General features: G+C 43.3%; 1 protein-coding gene across 1 annotated transcript in view; it reads left to right on the forward strand.

Moving 5' to 3' along the window:
* The first annotated feature begins 12,495 nt into the window (after positions 1 to 12,495).
* prkx (protein kinase X-linked) overlaps positions 12,496 to 17,394 on the forward strand; it is a 42,502-nt gene continuing 37,603 nt past the window's right edge. The window contains exon 1 of the mRNA XM_079996551.1: positions 12,496 to 12,968. Within this exon, the coding sequence (XP_079852677.1) occupies positions 12,821 to 12,968 (148 nt within the window). The 5' untranslated portion in view covers positions 12,496 to 12,820. The remainder of the gene's footprint in view (positions 12,969 to 17,394) is intronic.

Here is a 17,394-nt window from a genome sequence, read left to right on the forward strand (position 1 = left end):
TAATACAAGTCCTTAAAAGTCCAAATCGTGATACGGCTCAGTGAGTTTCTTCAAAGAGGTTGACGAATCTCACCTTACAATATTGATTTAGTCTCAGCTCTCCATCAAAACAACGTGCCTTTCAGTCTCGGATGTTCAGATCTTTTTTCAGAACCCCCGATGTTTTTACACACTCCGGCATCAGAGATGCTGTACCGAAATAAAAAGGAAGCCTGCCTGAACAAGCGAAAACCCCTCCCTGATCCTCTGATCCAAAATGAAAAGTTTTCAGCCCTTAATCCGGCCGAACCTTCAACTCAGCGACTATTAAAAAAACAGGATTTCACATTGAATTCCAGACTTGAAAAAGGTTTGTTTACGAGCTTGTTCGTGCCGTCGGAGCAGCAAAGTCAGTCACTACCGTGGCGCAGGCAAAAAAACCCAGAGCAGCGGAAGCTACCTCTCAAGAGCTTTTAATCCTGAATATTTGTCGCTCTTTCGACTTAGCATATCCCTGCCTGCCTGCCACCCCAACAAAGGTGGCGCAGCAAGTTGAGGAACATCCACCCGAACGTTTTTTTTTTTTTTTTTTCGACATTCACAGCCCGTTCAACAGAAGTGGGTCACAGTGTTTTAATACAAAAGTCCCCAAAGGGATTTAGTTGTTATCCTTGCAATGCCAATGTCAAGTGAATGCAAAATAACAACATTTGTTTATTTGGGTTATATTGGGTTTGAGGCTTGCCGATACAGAGTAGGCCACCAGGTGTGAAGTAAAAGAATATATATTCTAGGAAGGAACAAATAAATAAATAAAAGGAAAAAGGGTCAAGATGACGAGCTTGAGGTGGAGCTAGATTGCACAGCAAGAGGCAAAGCAGGGGGGAAAATATATATATATATAAAATAAAATAAAAACATGGTTGGAAGTGGGACAGGGAGATCCATTAAATGACAAGGCAAATAATATTATCTTGGAAAAATATGTAATACGGGAAGGGCGTGCTAGTAGATAGTGGTGTGTGTCTGTCTGTGTGTATGTGTGTGTGTGTGTGTGGGTGTGTGTGTGTGTGTGTGTGTGTGTCTCCAAGGTGGTAAGAAGAAGGAGGGTATATCGGGTATACCGTCCTATATATTGTATTTGAATGGATATTGGGCTGGTAGGTATACAGTAAACCAGCACATCCTCTCCCTGCACTTGAGGCAGAGGAATAGAAAATCCCCGCAGCGTCTATCTGATGTTACCAGAAAAGTGTCACGATCTTGCGGCTGTCTCTGAAAGTTTTGGGACAGCCTATTTGGGAGTGTTTTGGACCAGATCTCCGCCCGTCGCACCGACGCAGCGTCTCAAGGTGACGACAGCTGTTCCCACCCCAGCGATCTCTCCTGATCATTAATTATTACCCCGAGTTGATTCAAAGAGAGTGAACGAGATGGATGGAACGACATCGAGGAGTGACTCCAATGTCTCAAAAGACTATGTAGACTCCGCCACCAACAATAGAAACAACATATGATATACTGTATATAACACATGGGTAACACAAATACCTCAAACAGCTGTTTCTAATAAAGCGCAATTTAAAACCGGGTCAAATATTAGATTTCTCAACAAAATTGTAACCAAGCAGTCTTGTGTATTGCCACTTTAATTACTGAGAAATGATTCTAAGTGATAATTTTTCTAGGAGCGAGGGGAGGAAAGACCGGATATCAAAACTTTTTTTTTTTTTCTTTAACCAAGTCCATAACACGGTTTTTCCTGCAGAATCATCATCTGCATCCGCATTGGGGTTGGGGAATCCATCCTCCCCTGGTGCATATCAGATCAGCGCCACAAGCAACAATCTGGTCCCTGGGGGCTTTTGAGTCAGGTATTAAAGACCACCCCTGCAGGAATTTTTAAACGTGACTATTTTTTAACTCTCATGCCGATTTGCCTCAGTCTCCCCGGCTGATTACCACCAGAATAACTATGCTAATTGTTTAATAAGCGCACTTTGCTCTGCTTCAAAGGAGAGGTTTTTGCATAATATTTCCCATAAGTTCAAAGCTGTCTTTACGGCGAACAAATGGCTGAGAAGGCTGCTGCTGCTCCATAACCGGAGAGCTGTGATTGAAGGCGGTCGTGTAATATTGTCATTAAAACAAGGTCATCAAAGACGAAAAAAAAATTATATATATATATATATATATATATATATATATATATATATATATAAGAATCCATAGGCTTCCCGTTCGGTGCTTAGGGGGTTTATGGATTGCGATTTTCTTCTACGGACGCAAAAAAGGAACGGAACTTTTTCATCGTAGAAGGAGGGGAGAAAAAATCCCAGCACCAGTCGACTGAGTTTGGGTCCCCAATAAAAAATAGAAATCACAGAATCTAGGCACTAGACGGTCTCTCTTTAAGCAGAACGGTCTCCACCCGCGGCGTGGTCACTCCGGGGGGGTGGGGGCAGGGTTTTTTTTCGGCATGACGGGCAAGCCGGGCTCTTTGGTTAAAGGAAGCTGCACTAACCCCGTCGGAGGGCCACACGGAGTGGCAGGTCGTGACGGCAGAAGAGAATAAAAAAAAGAAAAAAACCTTGTCGCATCGGCCAGGATGCTTCTGTGTTAATCCCACTTCTTTGGCCTGATTTTCAGCCGCTGACATTTTCCGCCAGAGCAGCGGATTACATCATCACACCTGCCGTCGCTCAAAATAGAGGAGGGAAAAAAAGGAAGGCGCAGAATTACCTTCACCTTTGCCACCAGCCTGGGAAACGAGCATCCCGGTGAAGGCGGACGGAACTTAAAAGGGTCTTTTTCGTCATAATCATCAACCCCCCTGACGGTTGTTTTCATTGGAACGTCCATTTAGGGGGGAGCCAATCGCCCGACGGGCTGCATCAGATGGGGCCGAAGGAAGAGCGAAAGTAGACGTTTCATGAATGTTCCCAAATTTCTTCTTCTCCTTTCTCCTTGTTTTGTTTTGTTTTTTTTCCCCCTCCATTCCCATCAGCCGCCCCTTCACCATTCCCTCTCTTCTCATTTTCCCCCGCTGTTTAATGTTTAATTTAAGCCTCTGGGTGCTGAGCGGAATCAACAAGAGGGCGACACGATCGCCAGGCGGGAGGCATGGTTCCACAGTGCCCCCAAATGGATCTTTGGGGAATTTCTTTTTCTTTTTGGGGGGGGGGGGGGGGGGGGGTCCTAATGATTTAATTAATACGATCCCCTCCCCCTCCTCCTCCCACCACCCACCCTCCTCCCCTGTTTGCTAAGGAGGTGTAAGGCACAGCAGGCGCGGTTCAGCCGTAGCCCGCGGGGGCTTTACTATGTTTGGTCTCCGAGCCATTATGTAAGCCGTCATTACACACACCTCCACCCCGGCCCGCTTCAAACCATCCCCCCCCCCCCCCCCCCCCATTCTTCTCCTGTGACAGACAGCTGGCGTGAGTGTGCGCTACAGTCGGGGGGCCTGGGAAGAGGGATACAGCGAAGGGATGGAGAGATGGAGAGAGGGCCGGGGTGAGAAAAGGTAAATGTGCTTTAAAGCCATGGTTATGGGCACCCCGCCCCCCACCACACACATACACACACACACACACACACACACACACACACACACACACACACACACACACACCCAGTCCCGACAGTCTGAGGCATTCATCAGCCCTTTTTCATTAGGCCCATCAGTGTCATCCCTGGCTCCAAAAACCCTTCATTATCAAAATAAACAATGTTCAGCATTGCCACTGTGTCCGCAGTGGAGTTCCAGTTCCAGCACAGCCAGACATTTTTCAGGAGTTCTCCTCCTCCTCCTCCTCCTCCTCCTCCTCTTTCGTCTCCTCTCTGTCTGGCAGCTATATTGGATAAATCGTGATCATCGGCATCACTATCTTAATCATCGGCGGCGGGAGTCTGACAGCTTCCGGTGTCGAGAACCATTCTGCCGAATTAGCCCCACCACCCCAAACCGCCCATCCCAACCCCACATCGACCGGGATATCTTTATCTCCTCCGCCCGTCACAGGGGGAGCCCGGAGTTCCGCTGCTTCCTCCCGGGTCATCGTTGGGGATAGATTGTGGAAAATATTTTGCCTCATTACCTGGACTCATCCACGGGTGGCTGAGGAATTGTGCTGTCAAACCAGGCCTAAAAGCCTGGACTGGACAGTATAAATGGACTGGAGGGGGAAGCTTTTATCTGCTCCATGGTCTTTATAGACCTTGAATGTCTTGAGCCTCCTAGCCTTTAAAAAAAAAGGCCCTCTTTGTCGAGTCGTCATTACATTCAACCATGCAAAAAATAATCTCATTAAAATCATCTCTAAAATGTATGCAAATTTGGTGTAAGCGTGGATATAGAGTGTCGTTTAGAGGATCCCTCTTGTGTCTAGGTGTGACCCATTTCGCAGACAAAACTATACTGCCCTCCTTGAGATGTTCGTTTTTAACTATTTGAACTAGCTACTATCAATTTGTCTCTTCATGTGCATGAAGTAATGAATGATGAGTAAAACGGAAAGAGATAACAAACACTATACCTAGGATGTGTACATAATTACACAGGTAGACAACAAGTCCTGTCAGACAACTTGACGTGGCCACATGCTTCCACGCCCTTATGGGCCGACCCATTTCAGAAGCCGATCCCTCCTGCCCTATCTGCTTTGCTGCCTGATTGCTCGCTTGACTTTGGCATTAAACAGTCACAAGTTGCAGCACAGTTGCGTTATGAACAATCCCATCATGTCTGACGTGTTGTTTATTCTTACATTAGATTCTGCATGATTTAACCACATTGCCTCTAGCATTGTTTGTGAAACTGAGTGAAAGCTTTGTCTTGAAAATGCCGCGTATCTGCTTGACTACAGTGATCTGTGACAATGTTTTAAGGGGAAGTGCCAATCTCCACTTTTCACCGCAACATCATTCGAAAAAAAATAAATAAAAAGATTTTCAGTACCATAAACCCTAAATCCTAGTCCAAATTGGAATTGCTTGGGGAGACTTTTCAAATTTTCTTTGGGTATATTTTATATTGCTTCTATCTGAAGTCATGGTTAAAAAAAGACCTATTATGTGTTTGGAGTTTTCTCATTAACCCTTTTGATAACAAAGGGTTTTGCTCATTAACCTCTGTACAGCTTCTAATATTAATTTGATAATAAATCAAAGCAAACAAAGCATAGCTCATTTCTAAGGCACGGAATTACAGACAAATAATATGCAATTAATAGAGGCGACCAATGTCAAATATAGCATTCTATCTTACAGTGTAGGATATATTTTGGTTTAAAATTGTTGAAACTTACAATAGAGTTGAGGCGTACAATACAACACTTCTTGAAAAATAAACAAAATGCAGATACATTTTTTTCATGATTTACTAATATTTGAGTTGGGAAAACAGCATGGAAACTGCAAACTGGAACCTTTATTTAACCTTCATTTGAACTTTGCGACAATCAATGAGAATATGAATGTAGACTAGCAAGTTTTAAGAACAGATCCGCTTTTAATATGGAGCATTAACAACCGTAGTTCAGTAATTACATTGAGGGAACATAGGGCCCGGGAGCACAGAGAAGCTGCCGCCATTGCATTGAGCGTCGAAGGTCAGGGGTTCCCAATCTGGGGTCCGCAGCCCATTAGCGGTCCTGAGAAAACGGTATGAGGTCTGCAGAAAATTTAACCCAGGGATCCTTACATAGTTGCCCCTTACTGCTCCAATGGGATCCCACCAAGGGAAAAATCCTTTCTAGCTGCTAGCCCAAACGACCTCAGCCAGCCAGACTTCCTATGGTCTGGAGGGAAGAAATTGATATTAGGGCCATGTCAAACAATGTTGATTTAATGCCAAGAACACTTACACAGCCCCTACTTGTCCCTCCCTGCTTTTTAAAACATCACATGTGACTGCAGTAAATGTGTCCTCTGTTTTCGCTCCTCCCAAAATTCTGGACCTCCCTCTCTGATTGCTCTGAGATTTTATGACACACCCCTGGCTCCTACAAAAGGACACTTGGTACTGGGATTGTGATATTTGACGGATTAAGTGTGTTTGATGGCAAATCCGTAATCGCATCAGATAATCGGATCCTCCCCTTGTGGCCATCCGTTGAACTGTATCTGAGTTTGCATCACAAAAATGGGAGAGCCTGTTTTTTTCGGTTACAACATGTAGTAGTTTGATCAGCTGCACATTTACCATTTTTCCATAAACAAGAGTTCAGTATAAAACTTCCTTTATATACTGTGTGCAAAGTACACACAACTGACTTATATAAAAAGAGATTTATTGATAGTGAATATGGCAACATCCAACGTTAATAACATCATTATTTTAAATACGTGACTAATTTACTTCATTTTAAGCCCAATTCCAATAAAAGCCTTGACTGATGCCACTTCTGGTAGTATTCGCATGAGTTAAAAAAATTTAATGCATCCCGGCCAGACGCAAAATTTTTGCACTGCAGCATATCTTTTTCTTGGGCGGAATCCAGCTCTCCATAGGAATTAATGGACTCCGGTTTTTTTCTTGTTGTTTGTGGGGTTTGTCATAAACCAGGCTTAAGAGAGGCAAATAAACAGAGAGGTGATACCGGAGCACAGGGAAGGGAAGTTATGGAAAAACATCAATCAATTGCAAAACCAATACAGAGAACAATAATGAAAGCACATGGAATAACCTTGACAACCAGGGGCATGCTGTAGGTTTGGAGGTAAATCAAGTTATTGATTCTGCATTTAAAAGCCTGTGCAAAACCACACAAAAAAACCGCATGCATTACACTTGAAGTGACTTCATACCTTCTCACCTACCCTTGACCTCATTGCTGAGTCTGAGCCATTTTTATCTGGGTGGATGGTTGGCCGGCGTTGCGTCTTTCCTGCCACTCTGGGCTCTCTACACCTTATCGGCTTGTGTGGCAGACTAATGCTATGAAGAGAAAAAGAACCTTCTGTTTGAGATTGATAAAGTCAGGGAGACTCGCAACCCTCAAATACTCAGGTCTTATCTGAGGCGTTTTGTCTCAAGAGGATGTCACGAGAGTGGGGTGGGTGGTGGTACGCTCCCTCTGAAGAGTACGTGATGGCCCACTGGGCATCCAGGCAGTCTGTTTGAATGGTTTGGATCGAGGAAAAAGGAAAAGAGACCTCGCTTGTTTGACATGGGTAAAATTCTCCTACGTACCTGGGTCCCAGAGAACCCGGCCTTATTTATAAATCAGCACTTCTGGCGCCTCGGATAGTCGGCTCGCTTGCAGCGACAGATGGCTAGAAGACGTACGCTGCTTGGAGACAATACCAGCTTTCCCACACAGAGGCTGTGCCGGGCGCTGCCAGCACTTAAATACGTGTGGATGGAGCTGAATCACCAAGTCATTTGTGAAAGGAGGACGGGGTGTGAATTGGGAATTGAAGATGTAAAAATGTCGATTTGAATCGGTTGCATCATTGAAGCTACATGTCATAGTATACTGTATCATAATATTATTGGATAATGAAAAATGACACAGTGAGAAACACACTCGGACGTATACACAGCCTACTTTCTTGTTAAAGCTCAAACAAAATCAATTGAAATCAACTTAAAGAATCCTCAATGAATATCTGTTTGCTGATGCCACTGAATGCCACTAAAATCTTGGCCCATAACCGATGCGCCAGCGGCCACAAATATGCATGCTGGCTGGGTGTGTATAATTTTCCATTTGAAATGTTCTCGCTTGTATATGATTAGCTACGCTGTCCTCGCACATTCCCGTGTTCCGCACTGAGTGTGATGAACGAGGTCTGTTTTGTTTGTTTTCAGATTGCCCTGAAAATAAAAAGAGCCGCCCCCACAAAGTCTGAGAGAAAGAGAGTCAAAGGACTTCTCGTCTCTTTCACTAATGAACCTCGACGGTGTTGAGCAGCATCGTGTCGTGTGAAGTAAGCCCACTCAGAGGATTCTCACAGTTCCAACACGTTCCCCCCCCCCCCCCCCCCCCCCAAAAAAAAAAAAAAAAAAACTTGCGTTGCGCCCAAACATTCCAATCCAATGCCTCCTCCCTTAAAAATCAGAATTTTCTCGCCGAGGCGCCCGTTTTATCGTGGGTCTTTAAAGTCAACATCTGGATCTTGTGCAAACATCAAGTCCATCTGTAAACATTTGTTTCATTAACCTTGCCAACGGCCCCATTCCTAAAGTGAATATTTGCCTTTCAGCTTTACCTTCGTGCCGAGTTTGAACCATCACAGCCACATGACTTTAATATGCAAAGGGACCCATCTTGATGTTCAAGAGCTAAACACGCTGTGTGCAGGGGCAGACTTTATCATTAGGCAAGGCAAGCAACCGCCTGGGGCCCACAGCAGCCAGGGGACCCCTGAAAGGCCCATAGCACTTACGCAATACATTTTTAGCGGCATTCATTTTTTGACACCGTTAACTTTCAGAATTTGACCTAAACACACCAGTTTTACTTTGGTTGTGTTTGAACAATGTGTTTGAACAATGGAAAAAAGTAGCCGCAGCCTCTTCCAACCCTTCCTTTAGAAGCATTCGCTGACGTGCTCCCGTTCAGTAAGGTCTCCTGAAAACTCTACACATATTCAACCAATTACTGCAGGAAAATTATTATTTTTTAATTTTATGAAAAGAAATATATACTGTATATTGCCATGTTTTAATATAGCATTTCATACAAACAGGTTTACTTGAAAACACCCTTACAGAAGGTATTGGAGGCAGGTGATCCGCTGTGGTGACCCCTAACGGGAGCAGCTGAAAGAAGAAGAAGAAGAAGAAGACTTGAAAACACCCTTTAATACATTTTGAAGATTTTTAAGTATTTCTATTTTCAATAATCAAATCATAGTGTGGCTATAATTGAAAAGCAATACTTTTTAAATAGAAAAAATGTCTTGAGGGTAAAATTCTAGTAAACTTAAAAAGTGTGATTAATCACACAAATGTCCTGTGATTAATCACAATTTATTATTATAATTTTGTTTATTTTATTTTATTTTCATTGTTTGACAGCCCTTTAATATAATATATAAATTCACATTAAAAAACACATAAAAAAAACACAAAAAGATGATTTACAAGCTGTTGCCATTATTGTTTCTGGAAATCTCCTGGCAAAGGCAAGCTCTTTATTATCCATTTTCCTCTGGACTTTAGTATATTGATTAAATAACTACAAGTCATTAACATTGACCTCTGATACCTTTGGTCAAAATATCAATTGAAAAAAGCCAGAGCTGAGGGGGCCCTATACGTTTATTTGCTTTAGTCCCCCAAATCACCCCAAGTCCGCCCCTGCCTGTCTGGAGTGGGGAGTTAAACCAGTTATAAAAAGTAAAAACTTTTTTTAAGTATTTAGAAAATGCCGCTGTCTTAACTACACTCAAGATGCATCAAATTCCCTCTGAGATTCTGTGCAGAGTTTCATATGCGGTAATAAAAAAAAATTGTATTTTTATTAATTCCCTCCTGTATCCATCTGGTTTAATTTTATAGCTCCTTGGACACAAGGAAAAAAATAGAAAGCAAGAAGGCAACGTTCAAACGGGGACACGGAGGAACGCATATAGACAAGAGACGGAGCAAGCGAAGAGGAATTACAAACCGTCGGGGGGAGATTTTCTTTTGAAATTACCGGCATTATTTGGTTTGCTCAAAAGCGCCGTCACTTGATTATGAGCCCGAAGGAAGGAGACCTGTGTTTTTTTTTTTCTGTTTGTTTTTTTTTTCATATCAAACAGACTCAGCGGTTCTTCGTCTCCTCTGACCTTGTTCTCAGTTATGACATAGCCACCCCCCTCCCTCCGTCCCCACCCTCCTTCATTGTCTTGGACAGAAGACAGAGTGTCGCAGTGGTCCCCAACAACACCTGCTGGGAAGCATCGTTAACAACCGGAGGCGAGGAAGCGACATCAGACCACGGGGGGCTGGGCTGGGCGGGGTCAGCCGGTGAATTTGCAATGGCATTTGGAAAATTACACACTCGGTTGGCCATATTATGACAGAGGTCAACAGATGCGAGAGACCAGTCCGGTCCGGTCCTGTGGTACGCGTCCCTGTGCAAGAGGGGAATGTCACAAAATACTCTCCCAAGAACATCCCCCCATCTTTCCCCCTTGGATTGTAGTGGGAGAGAGCACTAAATATCAGCATCCACAGATTATTATTTCGGCCTCGACAACAACGTCCAATGGTGACCAAGGATGTTGTAAGGTAGGCATGTGCGCAACAGTGCGTAACAGGTATACTTCCTCACTCAGTCTCTTGCCCACCACTCCTCTTAACGTCTCTGCATGGGCCTGTTGTGAGGGAATATTTTCAATTTCAGAGAGTACGCCTTGATGATACAGTATGTCACAGCCTCACAAAGGCAACGCCGCCTTCATTGCCGATTGATCGATCATGTTCAGAGAGGTTAAGCCTCTGAGCCAGATCAAAGAGGACACTTTTGTCGACATCCACAGTAGAGCTTCATTGCCGATTGGACTCTCCTAGGCTATAAAAATCCATAGACCACATAATAAATGGGGGGGTGGGAGGAGATTACCTCATACCGAATGACGCGTGGATTTTTTTTTTTTATTATGAAAAGACTATTTACTGCTCTGTCCTCTGATTACTGTGCTTTCAGTTTTGCTTTGTTTTTTTCCTAACTTCGCTTTGACAGACAAGACTAATGAACTGAGCATGTGATGGAGTTAGCTGATATCGCTCTACGCGCCAATTGTTAACATAAGAATGGCCGAGAGGAAGATGAATGGATCATGATTAAATCGCATAAGTTGGAGAATTCAACAGAACCTTATCTTTTTGCTTTCTGCCTCCCGACCCACCCATCCATCCATCCATCCATCCATCCTTTCTTCTTCTTCTTCTTCTTCTTCTTCTGCTTCCCGCCGTCGTCACCTATTCACGCGGCTTGAGAGGAAGCTTAAGGAGAACCTCAATGGCATTGTGTCGGAGTGAGAAATTCTCTCACAGCTTTAGGACATGAGTGCAAATGTTAGGCTACCTCACTTTAAATATAATGCATATTTATTCCATTCAGGCCGTAGATTGCCTCAGAAAGCCGTGCCGTCCCATGAATACTAATATTGTCCACACTGATATGCATTGCTAATGCGGCCCAAAAAAAAGGGGGGGGGGGGATTTGTAGAAAGGAAATGGAACCCTTACTTATTGCCCTTGAGTGAGACTTTCGCTGTTGACAGAAGCCAGCTGAGGTGACTCCAGGCTCCAGAGCCACAAGCTCAAGATGAGTTCCAGAATACAAGCTTTTTTCAACGGGCGACGCCTCGTCTGTCGTCGCCTGTCTTCCGTGCTCTTTTTGTGAAAAGTCATCTGAGGCTTGAAGACAGCTGTGTGTTGAGTGTGGGTCAGTAGCATGATTGTCTTGAGCTTCCTTCAAATAACTCACCCCACCTACCCCCCTTCTCTTACAAGTCTAGCTTGTCGCAGTAGTGCGCTATTCAAAGACAGTTTTTTTTTTTCATCCTCTTCAACCAACCATCTTTAAATAGCTAGTTCAAGTCTATTTAGCCGAATATTCAATCTTTTTTCTTCCTTTTTTCCCCAGATTAGATAAGTAGCTAATGCTATTTGAAAGGACCTTTTTTCATCTTCGACAACCAACCATGTACAGTGTATATATTTCTTCTTCAAGTCTATTTTCGGCAATATTCATTCCTTTAATTTTTTTTATTACATTAGAAACGAATGCTTTTTGAAGACAATGTTTTCATCCCCTGCAACCAACCATCTACGACTATCTCGTTCAAGTATTTTTTTTCCTGAACATTCAATCATTTTACTTCCTTCATTTTAGATTTTATTTTAATCGAATTACGACAGCCCTTTTTCACCCTCTACAACCGACCATGTGTATGTATGTATGTATGTATGTATGTATGTGTGTGTGTGTGTGTGTGTGTATATATATATATTATTATTTTTTTTTTTTCTCTTTTCTCAAATATTCATTATTTTTACTTTACCTTTTTTACTTACCATTTATTTTTGTTTAGATACGATAAGAATCACGACATTGTGTTTTTCAACCTCTACAACTAACCACGGATATTCATTATTTTTACCTCAATTATATTGGATTCCATTAGATGAGCTAATCCTCGACAGCGATCAACAGTGTTAATATATTTTATATAATGCTATTTTTTTTTCCACAGTGGACCATGCAAAAATAGGTTTATATGTCCATACGAATTATTTTAACTTCCTTTGTTTTGTTTGTTTTTACACTTTCTATTCATTTGTTTTCATTTCCCTGTTTCAATTTTACTGGATCAATTTTCTACGTCCGCGGTTGTTGTGTCGCTTAACTGTCAGCCACGCCCTTCTCCTCATCCCATTGGTTAAAAACGCCGGGCATCTTAACATCGATTGGTCCGTTTTGTCAACACTGGAGCCGGCCGCTTCCTTGTTGATGTGGGCGCAGACAGGCAGACGGGACTGCAGCGGGACTGGGTGAGGCTGGCGGCGAACGAGGGGGAAGAATGGGAGAAAGCGGCGAACTCAACCCTGGAACGAATGGAAAATCACCCAGTTAGCCGGTGCTGGAAACGTCCCTTTGCTTTTTAAATCACAGTTATCTACTTGTCTTTGTCTCCACGTCTAATGCCGTATTGTGTAACTCGTGCTGGTTGGGTGCTAGCTAAACGGGCTAACGCTACGCGTTAACGCGCTATCGCAGTGCACCTGTCAACAGCCAGTGATGGTGGTCTCCGCTCCTTTTCCCATGTCAGAAAGTCATTTTTTTTAACTTGCCTTTTAGTTTTAACAGAGCCCAAAACACAAACAGTCAAAGACATGGCATCTTCCAAAGCAAAGGTTGGATTCAACACCGACCCCAACTCCCTGAGAGAATGTAAGAGTAACACCGGGGTGTCAGCGGAGGAAGCGTTGCTGAACACCCGGATGTACCGCCTGGATGACCTGGAGACCATGGCCACAGTGGGTGAGTTCACAACAAAACAGTTTGTTAAACCTCGGATCACATTTAAATCGCAGGGTTGAAGTAAGGCCAGGGCGGGCAGGACTTCATATGACAATGTATGAGTCACTAACACACTCATCATCATGTCATTTATTGTCGTACCCAAATGGTAAGATGTAAGAATTGGCCAATACCTCATTTTCACGGCTGATTTACAACAAGTCTTATCCTTCTAATGCTTTTAATAGAGTAAGTTATTATTTCGGGTTTGTTAGAACTTTATGATTGACCCTTGTGTTATTATTTTCACCCCAAATTAGGTGTTTATCATAATTAAAAGTCTGGTTAACATGTTTCAGCTTGAGGCCAGGTGGCTGCCTAATTTGGTGTCATGAACTTCTATACAGAATATTGACATCTTGATGTTTTTGTTTGTCTATATGTCTATCAGCACTTAGCACCCTATTTTGATGCCTTGACCGGTTTCGGCAACAAAGGAGAATAGCTCTTCATGGACTAGCAGCTAGTAATAATAACAGACACACACACACACACACACACACACACACACACACAGCTCACATAAAGACCATCCCTTTTTATTTGAACCAAAGGAACTAAATATATTTGATCTTCAGAAAGCTTATCAATGCCTCAGTCATGAAATGAGACAGGTGCAGATTATTATATATCACAAACTTATATATATGGGCATACATATACAGTATGTAGTGAAATGTAATTGCAACGCACCCGGAGATTATGCACAATAAGTACAAAGACACAATTGCTAAACAAATTAACTAACTAACTAAACTAACAGAACTGAACTAATGGATTCCTAAAAAGTAATTCAGTTAATAAATAGAGTAAAAGAGCATAAAAAGGTAGTATACTAAACAGGGATGCGGAATAGAAATAAGAGGAATAGACTATTATGTATATACAGATATGTACAGTAAAGTGGCATGTAAATAAAGTGAGGTAGTGTGTGTCGAGATATACAGTACAGTATACCACAGTATAAACCAGAGAAAAGTACAGTATGCAGTACAATGTGCAACATACATTCAAGTAATGCAGTGGGGGCTTATGTATGTGTCTCAGTGAGGGCACCTGGTGAGGTCAGCGTTGACAGACCTTATGGCTTTTGGGAAGAAACTCCGTCTCAGTCTCTCTGTTCTTACTGCGTGACTGCTGAAGCGCTTGCCCAACCGCAGCAGCTGGAACAGTCCGTTGTTGGGGTGGTGAGGATCCTTCATGATCCTGCGGGCTTTGCTGCTACACCTCCTGGTGTATAAGTCCTGCAGGGGGGGAGGGTAGTTCCAGTGGTACGTTCAGCTGAATGCACCACCCTCTGCAGGGCCCGCCTGTCCTGAGCAGTACAGTTCCCAAACCAGACAGAGATGCTCTCCACTGCTCAGATCAGATCAGCCACCTCCTTGCAGTAGGCCTTCTCGTCATTGTTGGTGATCAGGCTCATCACAACAGTGTTGTCAGCAAACTTGATCATGGTGTTGGAGCTGGACCTGGCCGCACAGTCCTGTGTGTACAGGGGGCTGAGGACGCAGCCTTCGGGGGATCCTGTGTTTAGGGTGAGGGAGCTGGATGTGTGCCTCCCCACCCTAATCACCTGGGGCCTGGCTGTGAGGAAGTCCAGGATGCAGGCACACAGCAGGTTCAGTCCTAGTTCCCTCAGCTTGACAGTCAGTCCGGTGGGGACTATGGTACTGAAAGCTGAACTGTAGTTGATGAACAGCAATCTCACATAGCCCCCCCTTCTGGCCATCAAGGTGCGTGAGCGTGGTTTGTAGTACCTGGGAGACTGCGTCGTCCATGGATCTGTTCGGCCGGTACACAAACTGCAGTTGGTCAATGGTGCGGGGGAGGGAGGTGCTGATGTAATCCTTAATCAGTCTCTTGAAGCACTTCATAACCACCAAGGTAAGGGGCCACCAGACGGTTGTCATTCAAGCAGGCTGGAGTGGCGATCTTTGGCACAGGGATGATGGTGGACCTCTAAAAGCAGGATAGGACCACCGACTCGGCCAGGGAGGCGTTGAATATCCGAGTGAGCACAGGGGCTAGCTGGTTAGCACAGGTCTTCAGTACCTGCCCAGATATGCCATCTGGGCCTGCAGCTTTCCTGGTGTTCACATGCATCAGAGCCTTTCTGATGTCATGCTCAGACACTGAGAGCACTGTCGCAAAGACAACCGGATCGCATTGCTTTTGCTCAGAGTGCTCTGCGTGAATGATCAACACCACTTTGGAAAATGAGAGAAGAAAGAAGCATGTTCACTGAAGAGGTAAATTGAAGTTGTCACAATTTTAGTTCAATTTTATTTTGTTGCGCAATCATAGACATACACTGTACATACAGTAGACACTGCATTGACTGCTTCGGCTCGTAGATGTGATACGTCAATGTCACCGCCATATTGGAATGGGCAAGACTGGCCTGTAAATAGGGAGCTGCAGTTTTTCTGGATACATTACATTTACATTTACATTACATTTAGTCATTTAGCAGACGCTTTTATCCAAAGCGGCTTAAAATTGTTCAAAGACCGACGGACGCAGCCATCAGGAGCAATTAGGGGTTAAGTGTCTTGCTCAAGGACACTACAGCATGCTAGCAGGAGGAGCCTGGGATCGAACCAGCAACCTTTGGATTACTAGACCACCAGCTCTACCTCCTGAGCTACCACCCCCACTTTAACATCTACATTTCTCAACCAATTGTGTATGATCTACCTGGAGTAGATTGTCCACCGTCCGCCATTTCTGCTAAAAGTTGCGGCTTGGTTGAGGCACTTCCTGTGACGCATTGCTGTATAATACAATCAATAATTTTGCCAGGAGTTCGTACCCGGTGGCATTCTGAATTGCATAGTGATATATATCGAGGATTATCGAGGAACCAATACAAACGCAGGTGGTGCCATTACACAGTGCAATCAACATAAACTTCATAATGATAAGAAAAAGCAAAAAAGTTGTCTATTGCTCCTTCAATATGGACAGCTCCCATTGAAGTGAAAACATTGGGATTTTATTCTAATCACTGAATTATGAATGCTGATCTCATGGCTCTTTGTGTCAGTCCACAAAACATTAGCAGACCTGCCAACCAGCACGCATTTTTTGTATCAACTACGCAATTCTAAGTCAAAATATGCAGGTATGAAATGCCAGCTGAAACAACGCAAAAAAAAAAAAATATATATATATATTTGTAATTTAATGATGGAAATCAATCAGGAAATCAATGAATGTATAAATACAAAACAATACTGTACATTTATTGGGTTTTTAAACTACATCCGTCAGATTGGACCACATGCTATGACCTGTGGTTCTACAGGCCCTCCCTCTCCTCTCACTCAACATACACAGCACACTGAGCAGTACTTTATTATCCACCAAGGTGAACCACTGCATTGCTGATGTAAAATGAGAACTGGCTGAGCTATACTTAAGTACAAAAATGTGACCGTAATGATAACATAAAAAATGAGATGCACCGATTGATTGAGATATGTAGTTGATGCTCAAAAAAAGACAGCAAAAGAAAGAAAGGTAAGCTGTTTGAAGATTCAAGACGTGTATCTGTCATGTAAATATACATACTAGCATACATATATGTAGTGAAATGACAATGCAACGCACCCATTGATTATGCACAATAAGTTCTAAGTGGCACAATAGCTAACTAAGTAACAAACTAAACAAACTGATTAGTAAATACAATAAAATATGAGTAAAAAAAAAAAGGGTAACAAAGTAGGAATACAAAATAGAAATTAAAGGAATACACTGTATATACAGATATGTGCAGTAAAGTGGCATGTGAATAAATTGAGGTAGTGTGTGGAATATACAGTACAGTATACAACAGTACGGCACAGCAATACAGTAACACAGAACAGCAATACAGCACGGTATACTATAACCCAGTACAGTGATACAGTATGCCACATACAGTATAGTAAGGCTGTACTGTAAGGCAGTGGGGGCCTATGTGTGTGTCTCAGTGGGGGGCCCCCGGTGACAGTTCTTATGGCTTGTGGGAAGGAACTCTGCTCAGTCTCTCTGTTCTCACTGCGTGACTGTGGAGGCGCTTACCTGACCACAGCAGCTGGAACAGTCCTTTGTTGTGGTGGTGAGGATCCTTCATGATTCTGTGGGCTCTGCTACTACACCTCCTGGCGTATAAGTCCTGCAGGGAAGGGAGGGTAGTTCATGTGGTACTTTGGGCTGAATGCCCCACCCTCTGCAGAGCCCACCTGCTAGGTACTTCAAGGTAAACAAAGAAGATTAGATAAATTATGAATTTATCTTATTAAAATAAATAATAATCTAATCACCTGACAATATTCTAACATTGTGCTGTCTGCGTATCTATCGCTGTCACAGTGGAGCTCCGCTCATGATGAAAAGTTTG

This window comes from Zeus faber (genome assembly GCF_960531495.2).
Source record: "Zeus faber genome assembly, chromosome: 2".
Lineage (NCBI taxonomy): Eukaryota > Metazoa > Chordata > Actinopteri > Zeiformes > Zeidae > Zeus > Zeus faber.